The 26,688-nt window shown below is 47.0% G+C and overlaps 1 protein-coding gene across 5 annotated transcripts in view; it reads left to right on the forward strand.

The window, feature by feature from the left end:
- SHANK1 (SH3 and multiple ankyrin repeat domains 1) overlaps nucleotides 1–26,688 on the forward strand; it is a 656,518-nt gene that overhangs the window by 419,292 nt on the left and 210,538 nt on the right. For all 5 annotated transcript variants that reach the window (XM_068241408.1, XM_068241411.1, XM_068241409.1 and 2 more), the window contains 3 exons: nucleotides 1,215–1,378; nucleotides 7,660–7,773; nucleotides 15,618–15,693. In XM_068241408.1, the coding sequence (XP_068097509.1) occupies nucleotides 1,215–1,378; nucleotides 7,660–7,773; nucleotides 15,618–15,693 (354 nt within the window). The remainder of the gene's footprint in view (nucleotides 1–1,214; nucleotides 1,379–7,659; nucleotides 7,774–15,617; nucleotides 15,694–26,688) is intronic.

Raw genomic sequence — 26,688 nt, forward strand, 5'->3', positions numbered from 1 at the left:
GCCAAAAGTGAATTTTCCCATTTTGAAGCATCTCTGACTTTTCTGAGCACCTGTCATGTTTCATGAGGTGCTAAAATTCCAGGATAGTATAAATACCTCCCAAATGACCCCATTTTGAAAAGAAGTCATCCCAAAGTATTCACTGAGAGGCATGGTGAGTTCATAGAAGATTTTATTTTTTGTCACAAGGTAGCGGAAAATGACACTTTGTGACAAAAAAAAAAGAAAAAAGTTTCCATTTATTCTAATTTGCGACAAAAAAAAAAAATGAAATCTTCCACGGACTCACTATGCTTCTCTCTGAATACCTTGAAGTGTCTACTTTCCAAAATGGGGTCATTTGTGGGGTGTGTTTACTGTCCTGGCATTTTGGGGGGTGCCTAATTGTAAGCACCCCTGTAAAGCCTAAAGGTGCTCATATGAACTCACCATACTCCTAACGGAATACCTTGGGGGGTCTTCTTTCTAAAATGACGTCATTTGTGGGGTTCATTTGTGACATCAGAGAATACAGACTCAGCTATAATGATTCCTGAGCACAGCCAGACTAAATGCTCAGTTGGGATTTTATCAGGGCTGTAACAAGCAGGCTGAGCAGTGAAGGATGAAACAGAGAGCAGGGTAGGTGTTTTCTCTAATGTTCCCACTGATATATATGGTAAAATACATGAGGGTGCTTCGTCTCTGGTTCACTTTAAGTTACCTTTAATCTTAAAAGTAATCACCTGACTGCCAGGAACATAGCTCACGTGCTCTGTTCCAGAACTGTATGCAGTGATCCTGAGGTCAGTTGTTCAGTTGAATATTAAGATATCCATACATCTAGTGATCATGGGCAGATTTGACCAAGAAACAAATCTCTCCCTAATTTCTTAGTAATCTAGGGGGACATTTTTCATTAGGGGGGGACAGCGCCAGGGATTATGTCGCATTCGTCGATTGTCGCAAAATTGCACGCCATTCCCACCATGCACTCGATCGAGTAAGTTGGCCCAACTTCTTGCAGCATGCGCGATCAACAAAGCGACCAATTTTCGTCCCGAAATTGATCGCATTGTCAGCCGGGCATGCACTTGGCGGCACCAATTTTCATCCATTTCTATTATAATAATCTAATATATGGCCACCTTTAGTGTCTGGAGTTCAGCTTATTTAGTACAGTGCTTGATGAGATCAGGTCACCAACTCATGTTCTGCTTCTGATCATCTTTCAGTTCCAGTGGTTCTACCAAAGAACCCTCTGCTGGCGGGACTGTGAATCACCGCATGAAGAAGAAGCTGTACTCGGCTGTGCCAGGGCGGATGTTTGTGGTCACAAAGCCATACCAAGCCCAAGGAGATGGAGAGATATCGCTCAGCAAAGGGGAGAAGATCAAAGGTAGGTCTATTGCATTTACCCATTCCTCTCCAAAGCTGGGATACTGCTGGATGCAAGGACACAGCAGCTGTGAAAAATGGTGCTATTGTCTGTACTCCATGAGGACTGTGGGAGACCCGGCGTTGCTTCTGCTTATTTAATAATAAACAAACCATAGGCAAACATGAACTAAATCATTGATAAAGTAATACTGTAAATACTGTAAAACATAAGCACTTTTATATATTATCGGATATATGGGTCAGCCAGTAAAAAAAAAAAAAAAAAAACTTGTACTCAGGCCCATGGCTCTGTAGCTACTCCTCTGTACCTTCTTAAAGGACCACTGTAAGGTACTGTATATAAAAAAAGAAAAAAGTTTAACTTACCTGAGGCTTCTACCGGTCCCCTGCAGACGTCCTGTGCCCACACCGGGACAAAACAATCCTCCGGTCCCCTGCCATGGCTTACTTCAGTTTTTTGCGCCTGTAATGTCGCGGGCCACTGCACGACCCTAGCAGGACGTAATGTGACATGTGACATTAAAGTAGCAAAAAACAGAAATGAGCTGCGACGGGGGACTGGCAGATCGTTTTGTCCCGGGGCGGGCGCAGAATGTCTGCAGGGGACCAGTAGAAGCCCCAGGCAAGTTAAACTCCTTTTTTATATATACCTTACAGTGGTCCTTTAATGCCTAAGGGTGCATACACATACACATATGAGAGCGTAGTATGCCGCATTTTGAATACTATGAACAGACTGTATAAGTGTGCTCTCTAGTGTTGCATGCGCTTTTTGGCCATAGTAATTTTCACATCGAAAATGCTGTTTTTGATTTTGAAAGTATCGAAAGTGTATTATATTTTCGCAATGTGAATTTTAACTAAAACTGCAAATTGTCATTCATGAGTTGATTACACCTTTATAAAGTGCAAAAGCAAAAAAAAAAACAAAAAAACCCACACATTTTACAGCGTCAAATAGCAAAAACGCCCCAAATCACACCTATTTAAATTGAAAAATCACAAACGAATTACAAAATTATTTTCTAAGGCATTTTTGCTCGATAGTCAAATTTTACATTATTTTCACAAAAAGAAATGCAAAAAGAATATTGACATTTTCACTGATCACTAAATGATCTACTGCATAAAAGTGGCAAAATTGGCAGGACATTGGGAAAAAAACCTAGCATTGCAAGGTGAGAATGATAGTCACTTTTCCGCCACAACACTTAGTATTCTCATAAATTATTTTGAGAGAGGCCAGGCTGGAACACAGTGAAGTAAAAGCTATCTCCCTACCCCCTTCCTCCTGTACAACTACCTCTGGTACCTTCAACAAAGCTCTGGTACATGCCACAAAGCTCTGGTACCTTCAACAAAGCTCTGGTACCTTCCATAAAGCTCTGGTACTTTCCACAAAGCTCTGGTACTTTCCATAAAGCTCTGGTACCTTGTACAAAGCTCTGGTGCCTTCAATAAAGCTCTGGTACCTTCCACAAAGCTCTGGTACATGCCACAAAGCTATGGTACCTTGCACAAAGCTCTGGTACCATCCACAAAGCTCTGGTACCTTCAATAAAGCTCTGGTACCTTCCACAAATCTCTGGTACATGCCACAAAGCTCTGGTACCTTCAATAAAGCTCTGGTACCTTCATAAAGCTCTGGTAACTTCCACAAAGCACTGGTACTTTCCACAAAGCTCTAGTACCTTCAAAAAAGCTCTGGTACCTTCAAGAAGGAGCCTAAGTAAAAAAAAACATTTAAAGAAGTAGAAAACCAGGGTGCTCCCCCCAAACAGTGGGTCGCCAATAGTACCATACCTCAAGTAGCTACAGGCAAATAAGTAGGCTATGAGTAGTGCAAGACAGTTGACCTAGCAAGGCTAAAATCTGGTCTTGTTGCTGACTTTGAGTTCAGATTTTTTGCCTCAATTCAGAAAACTTTTCTCTTGAATGTTCTCACGGGAGTAAAATTACTTTTCATTTTCATCCTCTAATACCAAGACATTGCCAAAAGATGCTGCTCTAAATTACACTTAGCCCAGTGGTGTAACTACATTTCATGGAGCCCCCCAGCAAAACTTTTATTCCCCCCAATGGTCACACCCCTTCCCTTGCCTCCCCTTGGAGACCCTCACAGCCTTGGGGCCCATCTTACAAGGGTCATAAAACAAGTGTGGCCATCATGATCTTCACACCCATAACAAGTGTAGCCACAAAACACCTGATCTGAAGTATAGTCCCCTGTATCGGGGAAAGGGAGGGTTAGTAGTTGGGGCCCCAAAAGATCTCTGCCCCCCCTCCCCCCCACTAGTTATAGTTACTCCCCTGCCTAAGCCCAATATAACCTTACGCTTTAAAACTTTTTTACTTGCTGTATATAATATATAAGAACTGTAAAGGGCTGATCTAAGCAATGAAGTGTGACCAATGGTAAGATGAGAGCGTCAATGTCTGGCAACGTTCACAGTGGGTGCTGGGACTTGGAATCCATGTGTTTAATCAGCACAATATATACCCATTGTTATGTATTGGAATTTGGAGTGACATTAGTAGCACCGTTTTTCAAAGCTGCCATGCCCTTATTTACTTCTGACGGACACATATGAAAATACAATATAAATCCTAAATGCACAATGAATTCATATTCTTTCTGTATAGTGTGTAACAGTATTGAGCATGTACTGCACTTTTCTGTGTTGCAACACTGCCCTCTTGTGGTAAATATTCTAACAATAATACAGTATGTTGTGAATTTATGATCATACTGTTTGTGGAACTTCTCACACATTCTGCCAAACGCTTGAACAATTAGAATAAGATTTTTTTAATACTTCTGGAGGCATCCAAAACAGATACATCATAAAATAAGTATATATTTATTATATGCTTTCAGCCAAGACTGACAGTGCCTGGATTAATGTTACAATGTAATTCCAAATTCATTCAAACCTTGGCCATTTTAGAATAATTACCTGCAATGTCTGGACACAATGCAATGTCCAAATCACTAGACCACATGTGCAATATTTTGACTATGTGATGTTATTAATGATTATTTGCAGAATAAAACAATAGCATGGTATCTCTGAAAACATGGACAAATGCACGGAGGATTATAGCTGCCCAGAATCCCCCCTCAGACCAGGGCCGGTGCAGTGTCTGGGGACAGGCACATGATAAGACACCAGAATATCTGCAGGCATCCTGCAGCTCACAGCACTGCCCCCTTTCTTTCCCTGCTGACTTTGGATGTAGCAGCAGCGTGAGTACAGAGCATGGAGCAGCAGTGTGAGTACAGAGCATGGAGCAGCAGTGTGAGTACAGAGCATGGAGCAGCAGCGTGTGTACAAAGCATGGAGCAGCAGCATGAGTACAGAGTATGGAGCAGCTCTGGGGAACTTAACAGAGCACAGAGTCAGGTATGAGCACAGCCCTGTGACCCTGCTGTGTGAATGCTTCACTTTCCCCTTCATCACTAATAACGGCTGTCATTATTATCTGTATCCAAACTGCTCTGTTGTCGGTCTGCCGCAGGGGAAATTGCATTATGTGTACCCAGCATGATGTCCTACCATATTATTATACTGTTTTGTGTGTGGCTGAGAGACACCTTTCAGGAACCCCCCCCCCCCCCCCCATGAAAAACCTGGGTTTGCCCCTAAAAAGCAATAATTGTTTTTAGAGATACCATGATACGGTTTTTACATCATTGTCTATAAGTGAAGCTTTTAGTCACGCCCCTTCTAGACTGTGCAGTGGTAGATGGGAGACAGTCAGTGTGATACGGTAATTTACCACAGTAGGTGGAAAAAAAACTCTGAATAAACGTGCCCCCCACAGGAGCCAATTAGAATCCTTGTTTCATTAAACAAATGAAACGCAATGGTTTCAATGCACTAAGCAGTACCGCATTTGATAATGCAGAAAACAGCTTATTTTACCGATCACCTTCCCAAAACTCCTTGACCATCCCTAGTTATAATGAGGGACAGCCAAATAGAGAAAATGACATGGAAGGAAAAACAGGTACATGGAGGGAAGAAACCGCTTCTGAATGGACATGAAGCAAGCGGTTCATGGGGCCCGTGTGCCCCTGCATGGGCCTATATCCTCCTCCATCTCCACCCTGCACAGGAAATGAGGTGCATTTTTTGACTTGTTATACAGTTTTTATAGGTCATATGCACAAAATGCAAGTCAGCCTGTGCTTTGCACATTTTACCTCTAAGTAATGCTTGTCCCAGCCTTTATTTGGAGTCTGAAGGGAAGAGAAGGTGGGAGAGTTGAGTCATCTCTGTGTGACTCACCAGTCTTCACTGTTAGGTAATCTGTCCTTACACCAAGACCAGAGCTCGAAGGAAACTTTATACTTAAAGTGAAACATAAGCAAGAAAAATAACAAGTCAGATACCTATGGAGAGGCTAGGCTTTGGATCCTATAGAGCCTCCCGGTCCTCTCTTGCTCTCCTCGTTCCCACCCTGTCACCCTCGTTTTATGTATTGAACCAACTGGTTGAACATGTCTACAGTGGGATCCTAAGAAGCCTTCAGGAGTGAAGCAGGTTGCGGGGCACGTAAAGGTAATTCCCGGTTCCGGCAATAGCCGACACCAAATTACATCTCCCTCGGAGTTGCGACAACTCGAAGAGGGAATAGTATTTAACACCGCCAGGTATTTGAGTGGCAGCATGGTGCGTCTTCATTCAACACCCCTCAAGTCCAGCTCACCAGCGGCGTACTAATATGTATGCTTCAGGAGCATTTGTGTCCACGGATGCTCTTGAAGACAGGTGGCTCCTTACTGGGCATGTACAGAGTCGTCTGTTTTTGAGAGCACTTTGAGAGTGTGGGAGGCTGCAGCAGACAGCTGACGATACCGTGTGTGCACTGTGCAGAACGGAGACTGCGGGGAATCAGTAATGCAGTGTGGAAGACACTACGGGACTATCATGGGAAGACACTTCAGGACTTGGCCGGACACATGTAGTCATATTGCACTCTGGCCAGACTCTGGGTTCTGCTCGAAACATATACACTCCCCGGAGACATTTTTTTTTTACTGGTTTTAGGAGTCTTGCTTTAAAAGAGAACACTTTGAAAGCCATTGAATTGGACAATTATTATAATTGATTTATGAAACACCAACATATTATGTGGTGCTGTACAGAGTAAGAAACAAACATGGGGTACATAATAATACAGACAATGTTATACACCAATATACAAAATACAGAATTGGTAATTACAGTTACAAAAGTAATGTGTGTAAAATGGATAACAAATTCCAAGACACAAAAGGGTAAGAGATCCTTGCTCATGTGAGCTTACAATCTAAAGGAGAATGAACATGAACCATGTTTGTCATGTGTACCTTTCAAGATTCAACTGCAAAGTTTTACCATTCATCAAAATCCCTCCTTAACCAGTAGTGGCAATCGAGTTTCCTGGATCCTTGGTCCTAAGAGTATAGCGCTGTCTGTAAAGACAACAGAATGGTTGAGTTCTTCCAGCAGAAGGTCTAAAATGCCTTCTTAAAGTGAATGGTAACCGCATTTAAAAAAATGAGACAGATACTTAACCAAGGAGAGGGAAGGTTTTGGGTCCTATAGAGCCTCCCCGCTCCTCTCCTGGTCCCCTTGTCCCAGTGCTGGCTCGCCCGGTAGCGGTATTTGACGAAATTAGTAAAATACTGCTGTACCCGGCCGAAGGAGGCTTCAGAATTTCTCAGGGAGCCTGAGTGCTCCTGAAGAAGGGCGGCCCTGTACTGCACCTGCACAAGCACGCTCCCTTGCACGCTCACGCCTGTGCAGTATGGAGCCGCACGTCTTCGGGAGGACACGGCTCCCAAAGACTTCCAAATATCCTTTCGGCGAGGGATTGAAAGGAGGGGGGGGGGGAGGTTAGCCAGCACAGGATAGAGGGCACCAACAGAGGAGACGGAAGGCTCTATATGACCCAGAGCCTTCCCTCTCCTTAGGTAAGTATTTGCTTCATTTTTTTTGAAATGCGGTTCCCATTCACTTTAAAGCTATTGTAAATTGAATACCACACAGAAGCTTACAAAATATTTGTGATAGTCCTTCAAAGCACATTACATGCAATAAAAATAGACATGGAAAAAAAAACAATACTGGAGTTGTGTTTTTGGAGTTGTAAACCTTCTGTCAAGAAATCTTTACAAATGTCTTAAATTGGGGATTCACCTTTCTCTCTTTTATGAGTAGGAAACTGTATGTGACAGATTGCTTTAAATGTGACTGGCCCCCTTTAACCTAATGATTTTGTGTTTTCTAGTTCTCAGCGTGGGGGAAGGAGGATTCTGGGAAGGAAATTGCAGAGGTCGCACTGGTTGGTTCCCTTCAGACTGTGTGGAGGAAATAGCTGTGAAACCCCAGGAAGGAAAGCAAGGTAGCATGAAGGCCTCATTTGGAGAACATTATCTGATTTATTAAGCAGTTAATGGAGTGAGATAAAGAAAGCAGATGAGGTTTCTTGGCTTTTCTGTTGGTTCAACAAAAGGTTCAGTCTACTCCAACAGAAAGCCATCCGATACAACACCAGCTGTGTTCATTGGAGTTGTACATGTTGTTAATGACTTTTTAAAGTGTAACTCTTGTTCTTGAAATGGGGCAGTACTGATTTCAGTTTGGCCTGGCTGGAATCCAGTAGCCCGGCAATATTAGAATTGTTTTCATCAGATATTGCAGCTGTAGTGAAACATTTCAGTACACATGACTGGAGGTGTGCTGAACACATGACTGGAGGTGTGCTGAACACATGACTGGAGGTGTGCTGAACACATGACTGGAGGTGTGCTGAACACATGACTGGAGGTGTGCTGAGCACATGACTGGAGGTGTGCTGAACACATGACTGGAGGTGTGCTGAACACATGACTGGAGGTGTGCTGAACACAAGACTGGAGGTATGCTGAACACATGACTGGACATTTGGAGAACACATAACTGGAGGTGTGGTGAAAACATGGCTGGAGGCCTAGTGAACACAGGACTTAAGGTGTGATGAAAATACGACTGGAGGTGTGGTGAACACGACTGGAGGTGAGGTGAACACTTGACTGGAGGTGTAGTGAACAAATGACTGGAGACGTGGTGAACACATGAGTGGAGGTGTGGTGAACACATGAGTGGAGGTGTGGTGAACACTTGCCTGGAGGTGTAGTGAACAAATGACTGGAGACGTGGTGAATAAATGACTGGAGATGTGGTGAACACATGACTGGAGGAGTGGTGAACAAATGACTGGAGACGCGGTGAATACATGACTGGAAACATGGTAAACACATGACTGGAGGTGAGGTAAACACATGAATGGAGGTGTGATGAACACTTGACTGGAGTAATGGTGAACACTTGACTGGAGTAGTGGTGAACACATGACTGGAGTAGTGGTGAACACATGACTGGAAGTGTAGTGGACACATGACTGGAGGTGTGGTGGACACATGACTGGAGGTGTGCTGAACACATGACTGGAGGTGTGCTGAACACATGACTGGAGGTGTGCTGAACACATGACTGGAGGTGTGCTGAACACATGACTGGAGGTGTGCTGAACACATGACTGGAGGTGTGCTGAACACATGACTGGAGGTGTGCTGAACACATGACTGGAGGTGTGCTGAACACATGACTGGAGGTGTGCTAAACACATGACTGGAGGTGTGCTGAACACATGACTGGAGGTGTGCTGAACACATGACTGGAGGTGTGCTGAACACATGACTGGAGGTGTGCTGAACACATGACTGGAGGTATGCTGAACACATGACTGGAGGTCTGGTGAACCCATGACTGGACATTTGGAGAACACATAACTGGAGGTGTGGTGAAAACATGGCTGGAGGCCTAGTGAACACAGGACTTAAGGTGTGATGAAAATATGACTGGAGGTGTGGTGAACACGACTGGAGGTGAGGTGAACACTTGACTGGAGGTGTAGTGAACAAATGACTGGAGACGTGGTGAACACATGAGTGGAGGTGTGGTGAACACATGAGTGGAGGTGTGGTGAACACTTGCCTGGAGGTGTAGTGAACAAATGACTGGAGACGTGGTGAATAAATGACTGGAGATGTGGTGAACACATGACTGGAGGAGTGGTGAACAAATGACTGGAGACGCGGTGAATACATGACTGGAAACATGGTAAACACATGACTGGAGGTGAGGTAAACACATGAATGGAGGTGTGATGAACACATGACTGGAGTAATGGTGAACACTTGACTGGAGTAATGGTGAACACTTGACTGGAGTAGTGGTGAACACATGACTGGAGTAGTGGTGAACACATGACTGGAAGTGTAGTGGACACATGACTGGAGGTGTGGTGGACACATGACTGGAGGTGTGGTGGACACATGACTGGAGGTGTGGTGAACACATGACTGGAGGTGTGGTGAACACATGACTGGAGGTGTGGTGAACACATGACTGGAGGTGTAGTGAACACATGTCCGGACATGAGGTGAAGATATTACTGGAGGTGTAGTGAACACATGTCCGGACATGTGGTGAAGATATGACTGGAGGTGTAGAGAACACATGTCCGGACATGTGGTGAAGATATGACTGGAGGTGTAGTGAACACATGACTGGAGGTGTGGTGAACACATGACTGAAGATGGGATGAAGATGTGACTGGAGGTGTGGGGAACACATGACTGGAGGTGTAGTAAACATGTGTCAGGAGATGTGGTGAAGACATGACTGAAAGTGTGGTGAACACATAACTGAAGATGTGATGAAGATGTGACTGGAGGTGTGGTGAAGACATGACTGGAGGTAAAGTGAACATGTGGATTAAGGTGTTAAGAATACATGATTGGAGGCGTGGAGAACCATTGACTGAAAGTGTGGTGAACACATGACTGGAGGTGTGCTGAACACATGAATGGAAATGGGATGAAGATGTGACCGGAGATGTGTTTGACACGCGATAGGAGTATAAATACCAGGTTGAGGTTGAAGATTTGAGTTGGAGATGTGGAGAGCACATAGCTCTGGTATGTTTGCGCTCACCAGAGTCCCTCATTCTCAAATTCATCGGTTGGGAGGTATCAGTCATGTGGGGTTGGTGTGAGATTGAGCAGCACAATCCATCCTTACCCCCAATTTAGCGACCCCTGTAGATGAGTGTGGTGGATGAATCCATTTCCTGTTACTTTGGTTTAGGAAAAAAAATCTTAGGGGTAAACTCGGAATTACAGACTGTTACACTGCCACACCCTTATCCAGTCTCCAAGTTCCAACACATCTGTAAAGTTTTTTAAGCACACTGTAACGATTGGTGTCAGCACACAGAGAGAATCTGATTGGTGATCTGCAGTATCACCAACAATACAGATGTATACCTGATTATTGATGATCTGCAGAATCACCAATAATACAAGTATGACTAACCTCTAGACACCTAATAGAGTGTAAGTGTTTGGTGCAACTGTAGGGGGCGGGAGACACAGATAACTTCAACCACAGACCACCTGAGGAGCAGGTGGCCCTTGGCTTTGCAGGAACTATCTCCTAAGAGAGGCGATAGAGATAATCTGGCAGCCAGTGATTCCCTGGTAAACTGGGAATCAGACTGTACTGCAGCCAGAGGACTCCTATGGGATAGAGGCCCCTGGCTGTACTGCAGGAAGGACTCTCTGAGGAGCAGGAGGTCCTTGCAGCTAACTGACACTTGGTGGAATAGTGTCACGGGTAGTACAGACAGACTGAACACTCAAGGGATGAGTGACAGCCAGAAGGGTCGGGCAGGCCAGGTCGGCAACACACGAGCAGATAAGGTACAAAGACAGAAGGCTGACTCGGTAACCGGGTACAGGCAAGGTTGGCAACTGGTAGGCAGATAGGCAGAGGTACCGAATCAGATAGCAAGAGAAAGGTCGACAGAGCAAATGGTCATAACAGATATAAAGCACAATCCTAGTCTGAGGTGTGAGGTCCTTGGTCTCGACACCCAGGAACTAGTCTAAAGAATAACACAGTATCTTAAGCTTGGGTGTGAGGTCCTTGGTCTCAACACCCTGGAACTGGTCTAAGGTATAACACAGTAATGACACAGTAATCCTAAGCTTGGGTGTGAGGTCCTTGGTCTCGACACCCTGGAACTGGTCTAAGATATAACACAGCAATGACACAGTAATCCTAAGCTTGGGTGTGAGGTCCTTATCTCGACACCCTGGAACTGGTCTAAGATATAACACAGCATATAACAATAGCGTAATCTGGCTAAGTGTGAATTCCCAGGTCCACCTGGTTCTAACACACTGTAGGATCTGACTGAGGTCTGAGTGCTCACACGTAAGTATTCGCAACAGCAGACAACCAGCAACTGACAAGCAAGATCTATATATACTTGCAGTGCTGTGCAGCTCCGCCCGAGCCACTCAGCCAATCCAGAGTCCAGCTGGGATCAGCTGATCGGCCTGATCAGCTGATTCCCCTTCTGCTGGTATAAATGTCCTGTCGCCTGGCGCGCGGACGCGTAGCTCTCCATCTGTGTGCACTAGAAGGTCCAGACACATGTTGCTGTGCGGAAACCGCCGGTCTGAACGCGGAGACAGCCGCCCCGCCGCCAGACCGCGCGGAGGCATCTCCGCTATTCATTACACACACTTATTTATAAATGCACTACCACTTTAACAAGAGTGGAATTTCATGTAAAATGTAGGTATGAGAAACATGACTCTGCTGCCATCTAGTGGGTGTTTCTAAGTAGTTCATGTTCAATATGAATCACTTCTCTCTTGTTCAGCAATTGATGTCATGACCTGTAGTGCTCATGACAACAATGAGACTTGCAGTACAATACAGGGTAGGCCTATAGATAATACTAGTGGCAGGATAAGAGATGGCCAGGCACCATGCCAGATAACTAATCAGAGACTTTGTCACTCTGATTCTTCTGCCTGATTGTGCCTCTGTAAATTAGCCCAGGCCCATTCATAGCTCTGCTCCACAGCCTTCTTTATATAGAGCAGTCCGGAATAATGGAAGGGAGTCACAGAAAGGTGGGCAACTGTCCTTAAACTATTTGCAGCATGCCCAGAACTGGGTATAAATAGAAACTTTGTTATAACTTTGTGGAACTGCACAAAAAGCCTGTCGTCATTTCAGAAGTCAGAGAACAACTCCAGTCATGTACCTAGAGTTAAGGCATAGAAATTAGCTTACCGTGTAAAGCTAGTTTTTGCCTTAAATATTAAAGGATATCTGAAAAACGATTTTCAACCAGATCCCTTAAGCCAGCTGCAGAGCGGATAGAGGGTCTGGACTCTGGTGTGTGTCTTTATGCCCTCTGGGCTGGTTTGCCTGGCTCCTCCGTTTGCTTGTGTAGCGGTGAATGAATAGTAGTACGGGATACTGCTCCCCACACTGATTGAGTGATGTCATTCACAGTTGTGGCAAGTTTCTTATGCGTTTTGAGAGGAACACCTCTCTTCATCAGAGCTATGAGCTAGAGAGATATGAGATGTGCTTTAAAGGTCATTTCAAAACAGGAAAATCAAGAAATATTTCTGAATAAAAACTTGTATAAATTACAGGTGAAAATCGAAAATTAAAATATTGTAAAGTATTTATTTCAGTAATTCAACCTGAAAGGTGAAACTAATCTATGAAATAGGAACCCTTTGCAGGTGTTTTGGATGAATTAGCTGATTAGAGTCTGACACTCTGAGCCTAGAATATGGAACCTCTTCACAATATTCTAATGGTCTGAGATTCTGATGTTTGGGTTCTCACAAGCCGTAAGCCATAATCATCAAAATTATAACAAATAAAGGCTTGAAATCTCTCACTTTGCATGTGATTAATCTATATCTCCCTCATTTGTGGGAAGTATTTGGAGTTTGTATTGCACCGCTGCCACCTGAGTTGAGTTACCGGTGGTGCCGCTTATAGTAAAATATCAGTAATTAAATTACCGATATTTTACAATGCAAATGAAGGCTTGAAATATCTCACTTTGCATGTAATGAATCTATTTCATATATTAGTTTTACCTTTTAAGTTGAATTACTGAAATAAATGGACTTCTGCACGATCTCCTAATTTTTCGAGTTTTACCTGTATATATCTGGCTTCATGGCAACTGATTTAGCATAATTACTATGAACTCGTAGACTATCACCAGCTGGATTCCTGACACATAAGAGACGGTTCACACTGCAAGTAATTTCTGGTATTCGGTGGTGCTGTGCATTTGAATGTTAGGACAATATTCTCTCCATGGTTCTCAATAAGGCCAGTTTGTGCTGCTGGCCTGGCGTTGGCTGGCTTTTCTGAGGGTGTTCCCAGCGAATCAGGTTATTTCAGTGCCTATGTGCTAGAACTAGTGCTATGCTACGCGTCCCACACAAGGGGAATTAGGGGATTGCCAAACCCCGAATTACATCTCCCTCCGACTTGCTGAAATTCGGAGGGGGAATAGTATTTATTTAACGCTGCCAGAGATTTGAGTGTACCCAACTCACCAGCAGCCAAATTACACATATGCGTTCCCAGTCTTATCCTCAGGGCCCTTCACACTTAGAACCGCAGAACGCCGGCGATTACTGCCAGCGTTTTGCGGGAGTGATTTTCCCGCGATTAGCGCGGAAAAATCACTGGACACTGCGGCGGTTTTGGAGCGATCACGATTAGCGTGCTGTGCACGCTAATCACGTTCGCTAATCCCGGAACGCTCGTCACCGGCAAACCGCTGCATGCAGCGCGGTTGCATTTATCGCTAACCGCAACCGCGGCAGTGAGAACACTGCCCTGCCACTCGCTACATTGTGTAGCGGTTCTTGCAGAACCGCTAGCGGTTTGCCGCGAATCCCACTCAGATGAGAACGGGCCCTTATTGCAGTAGGTATATACCGTATGTTCTGGCATATAAGACGACTGGGTGTATAAGACGATACCCCAACTTTTTCAGTTAAAATATAGAGTTTGGAATATACTTCCAAGACTACCCCTCTTCCAATGCACAGCAAATTAAAAAAAAAAATCATATACTGGTGCTATGTATGAACAGATACAGGTGCTGTACTGTATGTGGTACCCAGTATATAACAGTATATAGGCGATTGACTGGTTAGATTGGTCTACTCTCCCTCTCCCTAAGCGGATTGGTCAGCTCTCCCTGTTTATCAGAGCGGTATGGAAGAATAGATAACACTGTGCTCATAAAACACGCCTCTTTCACCTGCCTGGCCCGCCCTTGTATCCTATTTACTTCCTTCTCTGTCTCTCAGATCTCATCCCGCACATTTGCGCGTGCGCCGCTTTACTCCAGTCCTCAGCAGCGAGATCTGAGAGGCGGTAACAGGATAGGGCGTATCACCCGACTCACTTTTCAGAATATTTTTAAGGGTTAAAAAGTACCGGTAGTCTTTTACGCCAGAATGTACAGTAGTTAATTTTATGCATAGTCTATTATTATTAATTTTTATATTTATATAGCACAGACATGTCCCGCAGCGCTGTACATGTACATGACTGTATACAGTCTTGTCACTTAACTGTCCCTCAGTGGGACTCACAGTCTAATCCCATCATAGTCTACCGTATGTATGTATCATAGTCTAGGGACAATTTAGGGGGAGTCCAATTAACTTATCTGTATGGTATTGGGATGTGAGAGGAAACCAGAGAGCCCAAAGCAAACTCACGCAAACACGGGGAGAACATACAAACTCCAAACAGATAGTGCCCTGGCTGATGCTGGGCATACACGGCGCGTTTATGCGCCGGAATCGAGCCGCTGACTCGATGCCGGCGCGTCCCCGCTCGACTGAACAGGCGCGTGGATCGATTCCCACTCGTCCCCGCGGGCTGTTCCTTATCAGCCGCTCATTTCTTCCATTGTCCACCCGTGGGGTTCGAGCGCGGAGTCGATCCGCCACGGTGATTGGACAGGTTGAATGTTATCAATCAGCGGCTCGATTGATAACAACTATCGCGCCGTGTATGCCCAGCATGAGATTCAAACCGGGGACCCAGCGCTGCAAGGCAAGAGTACTAACCACTATGCCACCGTGCTGCCCACCACACCACACCACAGAGCTATGTTACAGCTTTGTATCCTGTTTCTTTTTGAACGGTCTTTACTCTAAGCCATCAATGCTTACTTAAGAAAAATCTTTTTTTTGAACTTATGTGTGAAATATAATTAGGAAATTGCATCCCACCTATCCATGTGAGCCTCACTCGGCTTTTGTTGTGTTTCTTTCCCGCCAGAGAGCCGGAGTGACAAAGCCAAGCGCTTGTTTAGACACTACACGGTTGGATCGTACGACAGCTTTGATGCTCCCAGGTAAGAGATCAGTGCATTCCTTATGCTGAGTTCCATCTGTCTGCTGGACAGGCTACCAGCATGCTGTGTCTTCAAGGACATTAGAGGGTGTGACTGTCCATGGACTGCTGCCAGGGTCCTCCGACTGGTCAGCAGGAGGGGAGAAAGCAGTGTGTCATACAACCATTATGCCTTTCCAATGCAGTTACTAGAGAACTGTACGTTTACATGTTTCCTGACAGAAAGCTCCAAAAATAGCCCTTGATCAATAGTGCGTACATAGTGCATACATAGTGCATACATAGATACACACAAGAAGACAGCAGATCCTCCTGCTACACAGACGGTTGTGCAGATCCTTGTTCTGATGGTACAAGCATACAATTGTGATTGGCCAATAATTAGCCAAATTTACCACTTCCATGTAGAATGAGGGTCAACAGATTTTGAATACTATGAACAACAGTTTGTGTAGGGAAGCTCTCCTATTACATTGAGGTAGCAAAATTAGATGTCTATATGCACCCTAAAGATTTGTACACGACTGGATGGTTCTGGGCCAGCTGCCTCTGCCAAGGATCTTGAATGTGTATGTTGGCCTTGATACATCGGCAAGAAATCATCTCATCCAAGTGCAGCCCAAGGCTCTATATATTTCCCTTAAACCTCCCACTCCATCCTGCTCTGTGCCCTCATCCCTTTGCCCCCCGCCATAGCAACAGAATAAATCACTAGCCTCCAGGGTAGCGAAGCATCTGTAAAACACTCCTCTCCAAACTGTCGTCGTAGGGATTGAGTCACGACCCACTTATTATGGGTGGAAGTCCTTAGACGCGTGTACAAGATTTTACAGTTCTCTGACTAACAGTACAGTTGTTAGTGTGTTACAAGCACAAAGGGGGTAAGAGACTCCCAGGAGTGTATAAAACTGAGCTAAAAACAAAATAGAAAAAGGGGGAGGTGCTTACCTCAATAGTGACAAATTCATAAATGTAAATATAATGGATTTTTAATCACCACAGATTGTCCGCACCCCCCTCACCACACCGCAGAAAATTCAGTGTGTGGAGGGGAGAGGGTTATTTGACTTAGATCTTCTCCCACCAAAAATGGATGGGGACCAGAGACACGCCATTCAGAAAAGCATGTTGTTTCAGTATATGCAACTAAAACATGCAATTAATAAGCAACGTACTATACACGTCCTGCAGATACAACCGTCACCAGTTTTTAATCTTGTAAGTCAATATAAAAGGTGGAGTGGTTTTATCTCAATGTGTTATTCCATGATACTTGGTCTATTTCTTCTTGTTATGATAAATGGGTACAGGAGCTAGGAGAACTAGCGGTTGAGGATTGGATGAACATCCTTCAAAATGTCCCCTTGGTTTCTACTAACGCCTCCCAAAAATTGTCACAGCTTAATATCCTGTATTGAAATCTATTAACTCCCAAAAGACTCTTTTCTATCAATTGTAGAACTGATCCAATTTGTCCTAGGTGTAGTAGGGATCATGGGGACCTGTTGCATATGCTATGGCGCTGCCCAAAGTTACATAAATATTGGGAGGCAATACTAGATATCACAGACCCTGTCTGCAATCAACGGTTGAATAGAACTATACAACTTTGTATTTTGGGCTCAACTGCTGAATTAAAGGTGCAGGAACATGTTCAAACTATGATAATTCGACTACTATTTCAAGCTAGGAAATTAATCTTAATGGTATGGAAGGATTCAAGCCCACCAACTGTTGACACTTGGATTAAGCAAGTAAACGCATATTTAAAATGGAAAAGGTGATATATCTACATAGGAAAGCCCCACAGAAGTTTGAAATGATTTGGGCAGGTTGGTTGGATACCCCTGGCCTCCCTGATCTCTCTCTAATACAAGATAGACTGTTTTCTGGTGTTAATTGAGAAGGGAAAATATTTGCTAGTATTTAAGCTTCTGTGTCCAGTAAAAAGAAACTTCTTGCTTCATCATCTCGGGGGGGGGGGGGGGGGGGGGGGGGGGCTGTGATGAGCAAGGCTCTGTTCCCACTTGAGATGAGAATGGACATTTTTTTTGTCAGTTCTCCGCTCATCACTAAACTGACAGTGAATGACTCCTATTTTAGAAATAGAAGCCGTTTACGCTTGTCACTCCCTAATGGATCTGCGGGATCTGTTGCAGTAAGCGGACCGCACTACTGTGCATGCAGTCTGCTGTAATCCCGGGCCAGCCAGATGCGTTCCTCCATATAGCCTGTTGGGGTAACGCATCTGTCCCGGGCTACATGTCTAGCCACTGCTTGGTTCCGGAAGCAACATGGTGATCCGTGTCCAGAAGAAACATGGTGATCTCCATTGGGCTGCAAAAAAACAATGTGAATCATCAGCAACAGGGAGAATTCTCATTGGTTCATGGCGGACCAATGAAAAATCTCCCTTTTGATAGGGACACTTGGTCTAATGTAGCCTATGGAGAGCCCCATGTTTCTGCCGGCTTTCGGGGCTGAGTACTGGGGCGAGTAGAGATTAGAGTTGGGCCGAACCTCCGATTTTAGGTTCGCGAACCGGATTCGCGAACTTTTGCGGAAGGTTCGGTTCGCGTTAAAGTTCGCAAACCGCAATAGACTTCAACGGGGAGGCGAACTTTGGAAAAAAAAAATTATGCTGGCCACAAAAGTGATGGAAAAGATGTTTCAAGGGGTCTAACACCTGGACCCCCAGGTGGAGGAGTGGGATACATGCCAAAAGTCCCCGGCAAAAATCTGGATTTGACGCAAAGCAGCGTTTTAAGGGCAGAAATCACATTGAATGCTAAATGACAGGCCTAAAGTGCTTTAAAACATCTTGCATGTGTATTCATCAATCAGGTAGTGTAATTAAGGTACTGCTTCACACTGACACACCAAACTGTTCACTGAACAGAACAGGTATGCAGTGGCGGGTTCACTGAACAGAACAGGTATGCAGTGGCGGGTTCACTGAACAGAACAGGTATGCAGTGGTGGGTTCACTGAACAGAACAGGTATGCAGTGGCGGGTTCACTGAACAGAACAGGTATGCAGTGGTGGGTTCACAGTACAGGTATGCAGTGGCAGATTCACAGAACAGGTATGCAGTGGCGGGTTCACAGAACAGGTATGCAGTGGCGGGTTCACAGAACAGGTATGCAGTGGTGGGTTCACTGAACAGGTATGCAGTGGTGGGTTCACTGAACAGGTATGCAGTGGTGGGTTCACTGAACAGGTATGCAGTGGTGGGTTCACTGAACAGGTATGCAGTGGTGGGTTCACTGAACAGGTATGCAGTGGTGGGTTCACTGAACAGGTATGCAGTGGTGGGTTCACTGAACAGGTATGCAGTGGTGGGTTCACTGAACAGGTATGCAGTGGTGGGTTCACAGTACAGGTATGCAGTGGCAGGTTCACAGAACAGGTATGCAGTGGCGGGTTCACAGAACAGGTATGCAGTGGTGGGTTCACTGAACAGGTATGCAGTGGTGGGTTCACAGAACAGGTATGCAGTGGTGGGTTCACAGAACAGGTATGCAGTGGTGGGTTCACAGAACAGGTATGCAGTGGTGGGTTCACTGAACAGGTATGCAGTGGTGGGTTCACAGACACAGTACAGGTATGCAGTGGTGGGTTCACAGAACAGGTATGCAGCCAGGAACAAGCTAAGCCTAACTAATCTTTCCCTATGAGAGACAGTGCAGCAGCTCGCCCTACTCTCACTAATGCAGGCAGGCACGCGAGTGACCATAATGGCCGCCGCTGCCTGCCTTATATAAGGGGGGTGGGGCTCCAGGGGCTAGTGTAGCCTAATTGGCTACACTGGGCCTGCTGACTGTGATGTAGAGGGTCAAAGTTGACCCTCCATGGTGCATTATGGGGCGAACCGAACTTCCGAAAACGTTCGCCTGCGAGACACGAACGCGAACCACGGAAGTTCGCATGGAACCGTTCGCAGGCGAACCGTTCGGCCCAACTCTAGTAGAGATGATTGGTGGCAGGAAGTGGCAATCACTTCGGACAGGCCTATTAGGCCCCCGTATTTTAAGGGATCTTGTTTGCTTGTGTGTTAGGGATAAGGGCTTTATCTAACATGTGTATGGACCTTTACAGTGTGGTGTGTGCACCCTTACATGGTTTTCAAGCAGGACATTGCCTCTGAGAAACCTGGCAGCACCAGTTGTTTTCCAAGGTACCCAATCATTTGTACCTTGCCTCACTTTTCCTCAGGAATGGTCCCATAACAAGATGCAGCATCCACAGCACTTTCTGCTTACATAGTGCTTGATTCACTAAGACAAATAGCATGCCTTATCAGAGTTAGCATGTCTTATCAGAGTTAGCGTGTCTTATCAGAGTAGCGTAGCGAGCGCTTCAAACCTATGCCTGCTAATTGGCAATTACTAGAGCTCCACTCGTCCTGCCCTGAGCCCCTGCGGGTCCAATCACTTTAAAGGACTATGGCCTCAATTCACGGAGCTTTATCAAACACTTTATCAAACGTTTGATAATTTACCTCATGGGTAAAATCTAATTTTGAATTCACTAAGGTGTTATAGATTTATTGAATGTTTTGTGGATGAAACATTCAATGAATCTATGACATCTTATTGAATTCAAAATTAGATTTTACCCATGAGGTAAATTATCAAACGTTTGATAAAGTGTTTGATAAAGCTTAGTGAATTGAGGCCATTATCCCCGGACTTTGATTGGCCCAATAGGCTGCCTGTCACTTGACAGGAAATTTGACAGGCAGCCTATTGGGCCAATCAAAGTGTGGGGATGATGTCCTTTAACCCCCTTGGCGGTAGTGATGCTCAAATACCCCTTTTTAAAATTCGAGTTTGGTCGAATTCGAATAGTAAATTATTCGAGGTCAGTCGAATATTCGAGTCGAATAATTTTTACTATTCGATTCGACCTCGGACTTCGAGCTCACTATTCGAGTCGGTATTCGAGCTCACTATTCGAGCTGACTATTCGAATTGGCCTTAAATAGCTTCCAACACTTGTTTTGAGGGTGAATGATGCAAGAAACATCTTTTTTTCCAAGTAACAACAGCAAGTGATTATGTGGGGATGTTCCTTTAAAAAAAAATGTGGAAAGAGAAGTTGTGTCCTTAATTTTGTTCAGTAGTGTTACTGTATATACTTGTTCTTCTTCTTCTTTATCTTTCTTCTTCTTCTTCTAGATCTTCTTCTTCTATATCTTCTTCTTCTTCTTCTATATTGTCGTCTTCTTCTTCTTCTTCTTCTTCTTCTTCTTCTTCTTCTTCTTCATCTTCTTCTTCTTCTTCTTCTTCATCTTCTTCATCTTCTTCTTCTTCTTCATCTTCTTCATCTTCTTCTTCTTCATCTTCTTCTTCTTCTTCATCTTCTTCTTCTTCTTCATCTTCTTCTTCTTCTTCATCTTCTTCATCATCTTCTTCATCTTCTTCTTCTTCATCTTCTTCTTCTTCATCTTCTTCTTCTTCATCTTCTTCATCTTCTTCATCTTCTTCTTCTTTTTCATCTTCTTCTTCTTCTTCATCTTCTTCTTCATCTTCATCTTCTCCTTCTCCTTCTTTTTCAATATCGTCTTCTTCTTCTTCACGTATTTCTCTTTTCAATTTTTTTTTTAAAGAAATGCAGCTATTTTTGAGCGTAACAAATAGCTGGTGGGCGCACGCATGTTGGAAGCGCCATTGTATGTGCTCCCTGGAAGTGGAAACACAAAGACAGCAGGAGGTAAATTCAGCAGCAGGAGGAGGAGGATGAGTGTGTGGCAGCAGGCAGTCAATGAGGCAGGCAGCTCGCCGTGACATAATAGCCCTGGTACCTAGCGGTGATACCAGGGCTGTAAATAAACACAACAGGAGGTCCCAGACAGCGGTCGTGCAGCCCACATTGTGTCCAATACACAACTGGGACAACACAGTTTTCAACCCGGGCACCTCAGAAAAATTAAACCTTTTTTTTTTTTTTTAATGGTTTGTTTGGTTTTGGTTTTGCAACCAATATAGCTATTGTTTGACGTAATAGCTGGTGGCAGAGTGGCAGCAGAAGAAGGTAATTCTGTGTACCCTGGCAGTGGGAAACACAGACAGACAGCAGCAGCAGGAGGAGGAATGGAGGAGTAGGCGAGCAGCTATTGTTTGACGTAATAGCTGGTGGCAGAGTGGCAGCAGAAGGTAAATCATCTGTGTACCCTGGCAGTGGGAAACACAGACAGACAGCAGCAGCAGCAGCAGGAGGAGGTATGGAGGAGCAGTGTGAGTGTGGCAGCAGGTAGGCAGCGTGACATAATAGCCCTGGTACCTTGCGGTGATACCAGGGCTGTAAATAAACACAACAGGAGGTCCCAGACAGCGGTCGTGCAGCCCACATTGTGTCCAATACACAACTGGAACAACACAGTTTTCAACCCGGGCACCTCAGAAAAATTAAACCTTTTTTTTTTTAATGGTTTGTTTGGTTTTGGTTTTGCAACCAATATAGCTATTGTTTGACGTAATAGCTGGTGGCAGAGTGGCAGCAGAAGAAGGTAATTCTGTGTACCCTGGCAGTGGGAAACACAGACAGACAGCAGAGGGGCAGTACACAGCAGCCCACTGTAGGTGTAAAATGTGTGGCTGCAGGCGACGTAATAGTCAAAGTGAACCAGGCTGGCTTAGTGAGCAGGAGCCAGGAGGTGGTAAAGGGTGGTAAGGCACATTAACGATGGTTCCGGCAGCCAGTTCATGTCCCCCTCTCGCCGACAACAGGGGCCAGGAACTCGCCTTCCACCCACGCCTGGTTCATCTTGAGAAACGTCAGTCTGTCCACAGACTTGTGAGACAGACGTGAGCGTTTCTCGGTGACCACGCCACCAGCTGCACTGAAGCAGCGCTCGGACAGCACGCTGGAAGGGGGGCAGGACAGCACTTCCAGGGCGTACTGCGCCAGCTCGCTCCAGATCTCCATGCGCTTGACCCAATACTCCATGGGATCAACAGGGGCATCGCTGTCAAGCCCGCTGTACGACCCCATGTAGTCAGCCACCATGCGGGTCAGGCGCTGGCTGTGACCGGAGGAGGATGCTGCTGCATGCATCTCCTCTCTAGTCACTGCTGCCGGAGCCTCTACAGTCCTGTAGAGCTCGTGGCTGAGAGACAGCAGGTCTGTGGGGCGCTTGCTGCTGCTGGATGCAGGCACCTGCTGCTGCCTCTGTGCTGGCTGCTGGACAGTGGGGGTGGAAGGCTGGGGGAAGGCTTCCTCCAAGCGCTCAACAAGGGCCTGCTGCAAGCTCCTTATTTGTTGCGCTGGGTCTCCTCCTGCAGGCGGCAGGAACTGGCTCAACTTCCCCTTGAGGCGTGGGTCCAACATCATGCTGATCCAGATGTCCTCCCTCTGCTTCATCTGGATCACCCTGGGGTCCCTGCGCAGGCACGTCAGCATGTGCGCTGCCATTGGGAAGAGGCGGGCCACGTCTGCTGGCACATCGACGTCAGTGCTGTCCTCATCCTCCTCCTCTGCCGCCTCATCCTCTCTCCACCCCCGCACCAACTCAGCTGCGCTGTGCTGATCCCCCTCATCAGCAGCCAGGTCAGGGACCTCCACCAAGTCCTCCTCCTCCTCCCCCTCAGAGGTGGACTGCGCAGCTGGTTGCCGCTCCTGCTGGTCCAAGGCTGCCGCTCCCTGTTCCAGCAAAGCATCGAGGGCCCTGTTCAGCAGAGAAACCAGGGGCACCCACTCGCAGACCATAGCATGGTCCCTGCTCACCATGTTTGTGGCCTGCAGGAAGGGAGCCAGCACTAAGCACACCTGCTGCATGTGCCTCCAGTCATCATCGGGGACGATGGACGGGATGTTGCTGGTCTTGTCCCTTCTCTGAGCTGCGGAAACAGTGGCCAGGGCAAGGTACTGTTTGACAGCGTGCCTCTGTTCAACCAGACGCTCCAACATCGCCAGGGTGGAGTTCCAGCGAGTCGGAACGTCAAGGATCAGCCGATGGCGTGGCAGATCCAGCTCCTTTTGCACGTCTTCCAGGCTCGCACAGGCTGCAGCCGAGCGCCGGAAGTGACGCACAACATTCCTTGCCGTTTCCAGCAGTTCGCCCATCCCCTGGTAGGTGCGCAGGAACTTCTGCACCACCAGGTTCAGCACGTGGGCAAGACAGGGGATGTGGGTCAGGTTTCCCCTGTCTATTGCGGCAACCAGATTGGCCCCATTGTCGGCCACCACCTCTCCGACTCTGAGGCCTCTGGGGGTCAGCCAAATCCTCTCCTGCTCCTGGAGTTTGGCCAACACATGGGTTGCCGTCAGCTTGGTCTTCCCAAGGCTGACCAAGTGCAGCAGCGCTTGGCAGTGGCGGGCCTTCACGCTGCTGCTGAGGCGGGGGGTTTGGCCAGGTGTGCCGGAGGATGGCAGATGATCGGAGGAACCTGCTGCAGTTCCCCTGACCCTGCGGGGTGGCACCACCCACTGTGTTGCTGCTGCTGCTGTGCCCGCTGCTGCTCTCCCATCCTCACCCCCTTCCACCAAGCTGACCCAGTGGACAGTGAAGGACAGGTAGCGGCCTGTCCCGAAGCGGCTGCTCCAGGAGTCCATGGTGACGTGGACCCTTTCACCAACCGCGTGCTCCAGCCCTCGCTCCACATTGGCCATCACAAAGCGGTGCAGTGCAGGAATGGCCTTGCGGGCAAAGAAGTGTCTGCTGGGGAGCTGCCAGTCTGGGGCTGCGCAAGCAAGCAGCGCACGAATGTCGCTCCCCTCCTGCACGAGCGTGTACGGCAGGAGTTGGGAGCACATGGCCCGTGCCAGCAAGCCGTTCAGCTGCCGCACGCGACGGCTGCTGGGAGGCAGAGCCCTAACCACCCCCTGGAAGGACTCGCTCAAAAGGCTCTGGCGTGGCCTTTTGCTGACACGGGAATCAGCAGACACAGCAGAGGAGGCCACTGAGGACTGGCTGCCAGAACAGGCCTCAGTGTCGGCGGCAGGAGTTGCAGAGGGGGGAGGAGCAGTGCGTTTCCGCACTCCTGCTGGTGCTGCTGGAGGAGCAGGAGGGCGGGTGGCTGCTGTTGCTGCTGCTGCTGCTGAAGGCTGTGCAGTGATGGGTGTGGTGCCACTGCCAGCAGCAGATGCCTTCAGCCTCTGGAACTCCTCATGCTGGTGGAAATGTTTAGCCGCAAGGTGGTTGATGAGCGAGCTGGTGCTGAACTTTAAGGGGTCTGCACCTCTGCTCAACTTCCGCTGACAGTGGTTGCAAGTGGCGTACTTGCTGTACACAGTGGGCATGGTGAAAAACCGCCAGATTGGTGACAGAAACTTCCCCCTACGGCATGGAAGCGCTGCTGCCTGTCTCCCTGTGGTGGTTGGGGGGGGGGGGGGCTTGGGTGCGGCTGGTGGTGGTACTGGCTGATGCTGCTGCTGCTGCTGCTGAGCCTGAGACACCAGCAGGCTGTGGGACGCTGCCAATGCTTGCAATGATGCGCCTCCTTGCAAGGCCCACAAGCGCATCCTCCTCCTCCTCCTCGGAGCTGCTGAGGACGACATCCCCTGGAGGTGGTGGCACCCAGTCTCTGTCTGTCACCGGGTCATCATCATCATGCCCCTCCTGAAACATGTCCTGCTGGGATGATGACCCCCCAAACTCCTCTCCTGATGCATGGATGGGACGCTTGACTGTCGCCACAGTCTTGCTGTCCAATCCCTCCTCCCCCAAAGTGCCCATCAGCATCTCCTCCTCAAAATCGCCAACAACAGCAGACAATACCCTGATGGTGCCTGGGGTAAAAAGACTGCTGAGTGACAGGTCGGCGACTGATGGTGAACTGGCCTCCTCCCCAGGCCCTGCTGGGCGGCTGCTGCGAACAGGGGTGGTGGTGGTGGTGGTGGTGGTGGTGAGGGTGGAGGCCTCGGATGCAGAGCTGATGGCGGGCTGCTCATCCTCCGTCATGAGTTGCACCACAGTGTCTGCATCCTTTTCCTCAATGGGACGTTTCCGACCCGGCTGGAGGAAAATGGGAGCAGGTGCTACACGCTGCTGCTGCTGCTGTGTCTCTGCAGCGTGAGTTGCAGATGCTCCTGCTGGGCGGCGCCCAAGGCGTCCACGGCCAGTGGCTATGGGAGGAATGTTAGCCACTGACGCTGCTGCTGCTGCTGCGGAACTGTGCATGGTGGCGCGCCCGCGGCCGCGGCTTGCCACAATGCTGCTCCCTCTCCTCCTGATTCCCTTGCTGCCCTTCCCCTTGCCCAAACCGCGCTGGCTGCCACTTCCAGACATCTTCAATGTTTTGGGCGTATAGACAAAAGTTTTTTAAAAGGGCGGGTGAAAAGTGGGGTACTTTAATGGAGTGGGTTGGTTGGTGAGGTGACTGAGTGAGTGTCCCCTAGTACAGTAAGTAAGTAGTACCAGTCAGGAAGTACAACTAGCAGTTACAATAATCAGTAGTAATCACAAGTAAATTTAGTGTGTGTACACTCAGACAGTGAGTGCACGCACGCAGGAGCTAGTAGCCTATGAACACAGTGACTGAGTGTCCTAGACTCCTAGTACAGTAAGAGTAAGTAGTAACAGTAAGTAGAACTAACTAATTACAATAATCAATCAGCGATCAGAAGGAAATGGAGTGTGGGTGTGTGTACACTCAGACAGTGAGTGCACGCACGCAGGAGCTAGTAGCCTATGAACACAGTGACTGAGTGTCCTAGACTCCTAGTACAGTAAGAGTAAGTAGTAACAGTAAGTAGAACTAACTAATTACAATAATCAATCAGCGATCAGAAGGAAATGGAGTGTGGGTGTGTGTACACTCAGACAGTGAGTGCACGCACGCAGGAGCTAGTAGCCTATGAACACAGTGACTGAGTGTCCTAGACTCCTAGTACAGTAAGAGTAAGTAGTAAAAGTAAGTAGAACTAACTAATTACAATAATCAATCAGCGATCAGAAGGAAATGGAGTGTGGGTGTGTGTACACTCAGACAGTGAGTGCACGCACGCAGGAGCTAGTAGCCTATGAACACAGTGACTGAGTGTCCTAGACTC

Source organism: Hyperolius riggenbachi, chromosome 6 (assembly GCF_040937935.1).
Source record: "Hyperolius riggenbachi isolate aHypRig1 chromosome 6, aHypRig1.pri, whole genome shotgun sequence".
NCBI lineage: Eukaryota > Metazoa > Chordata > Amphibia > Anura > Hyperoliidae > Hyperolius > Hyperolius riggenbachi.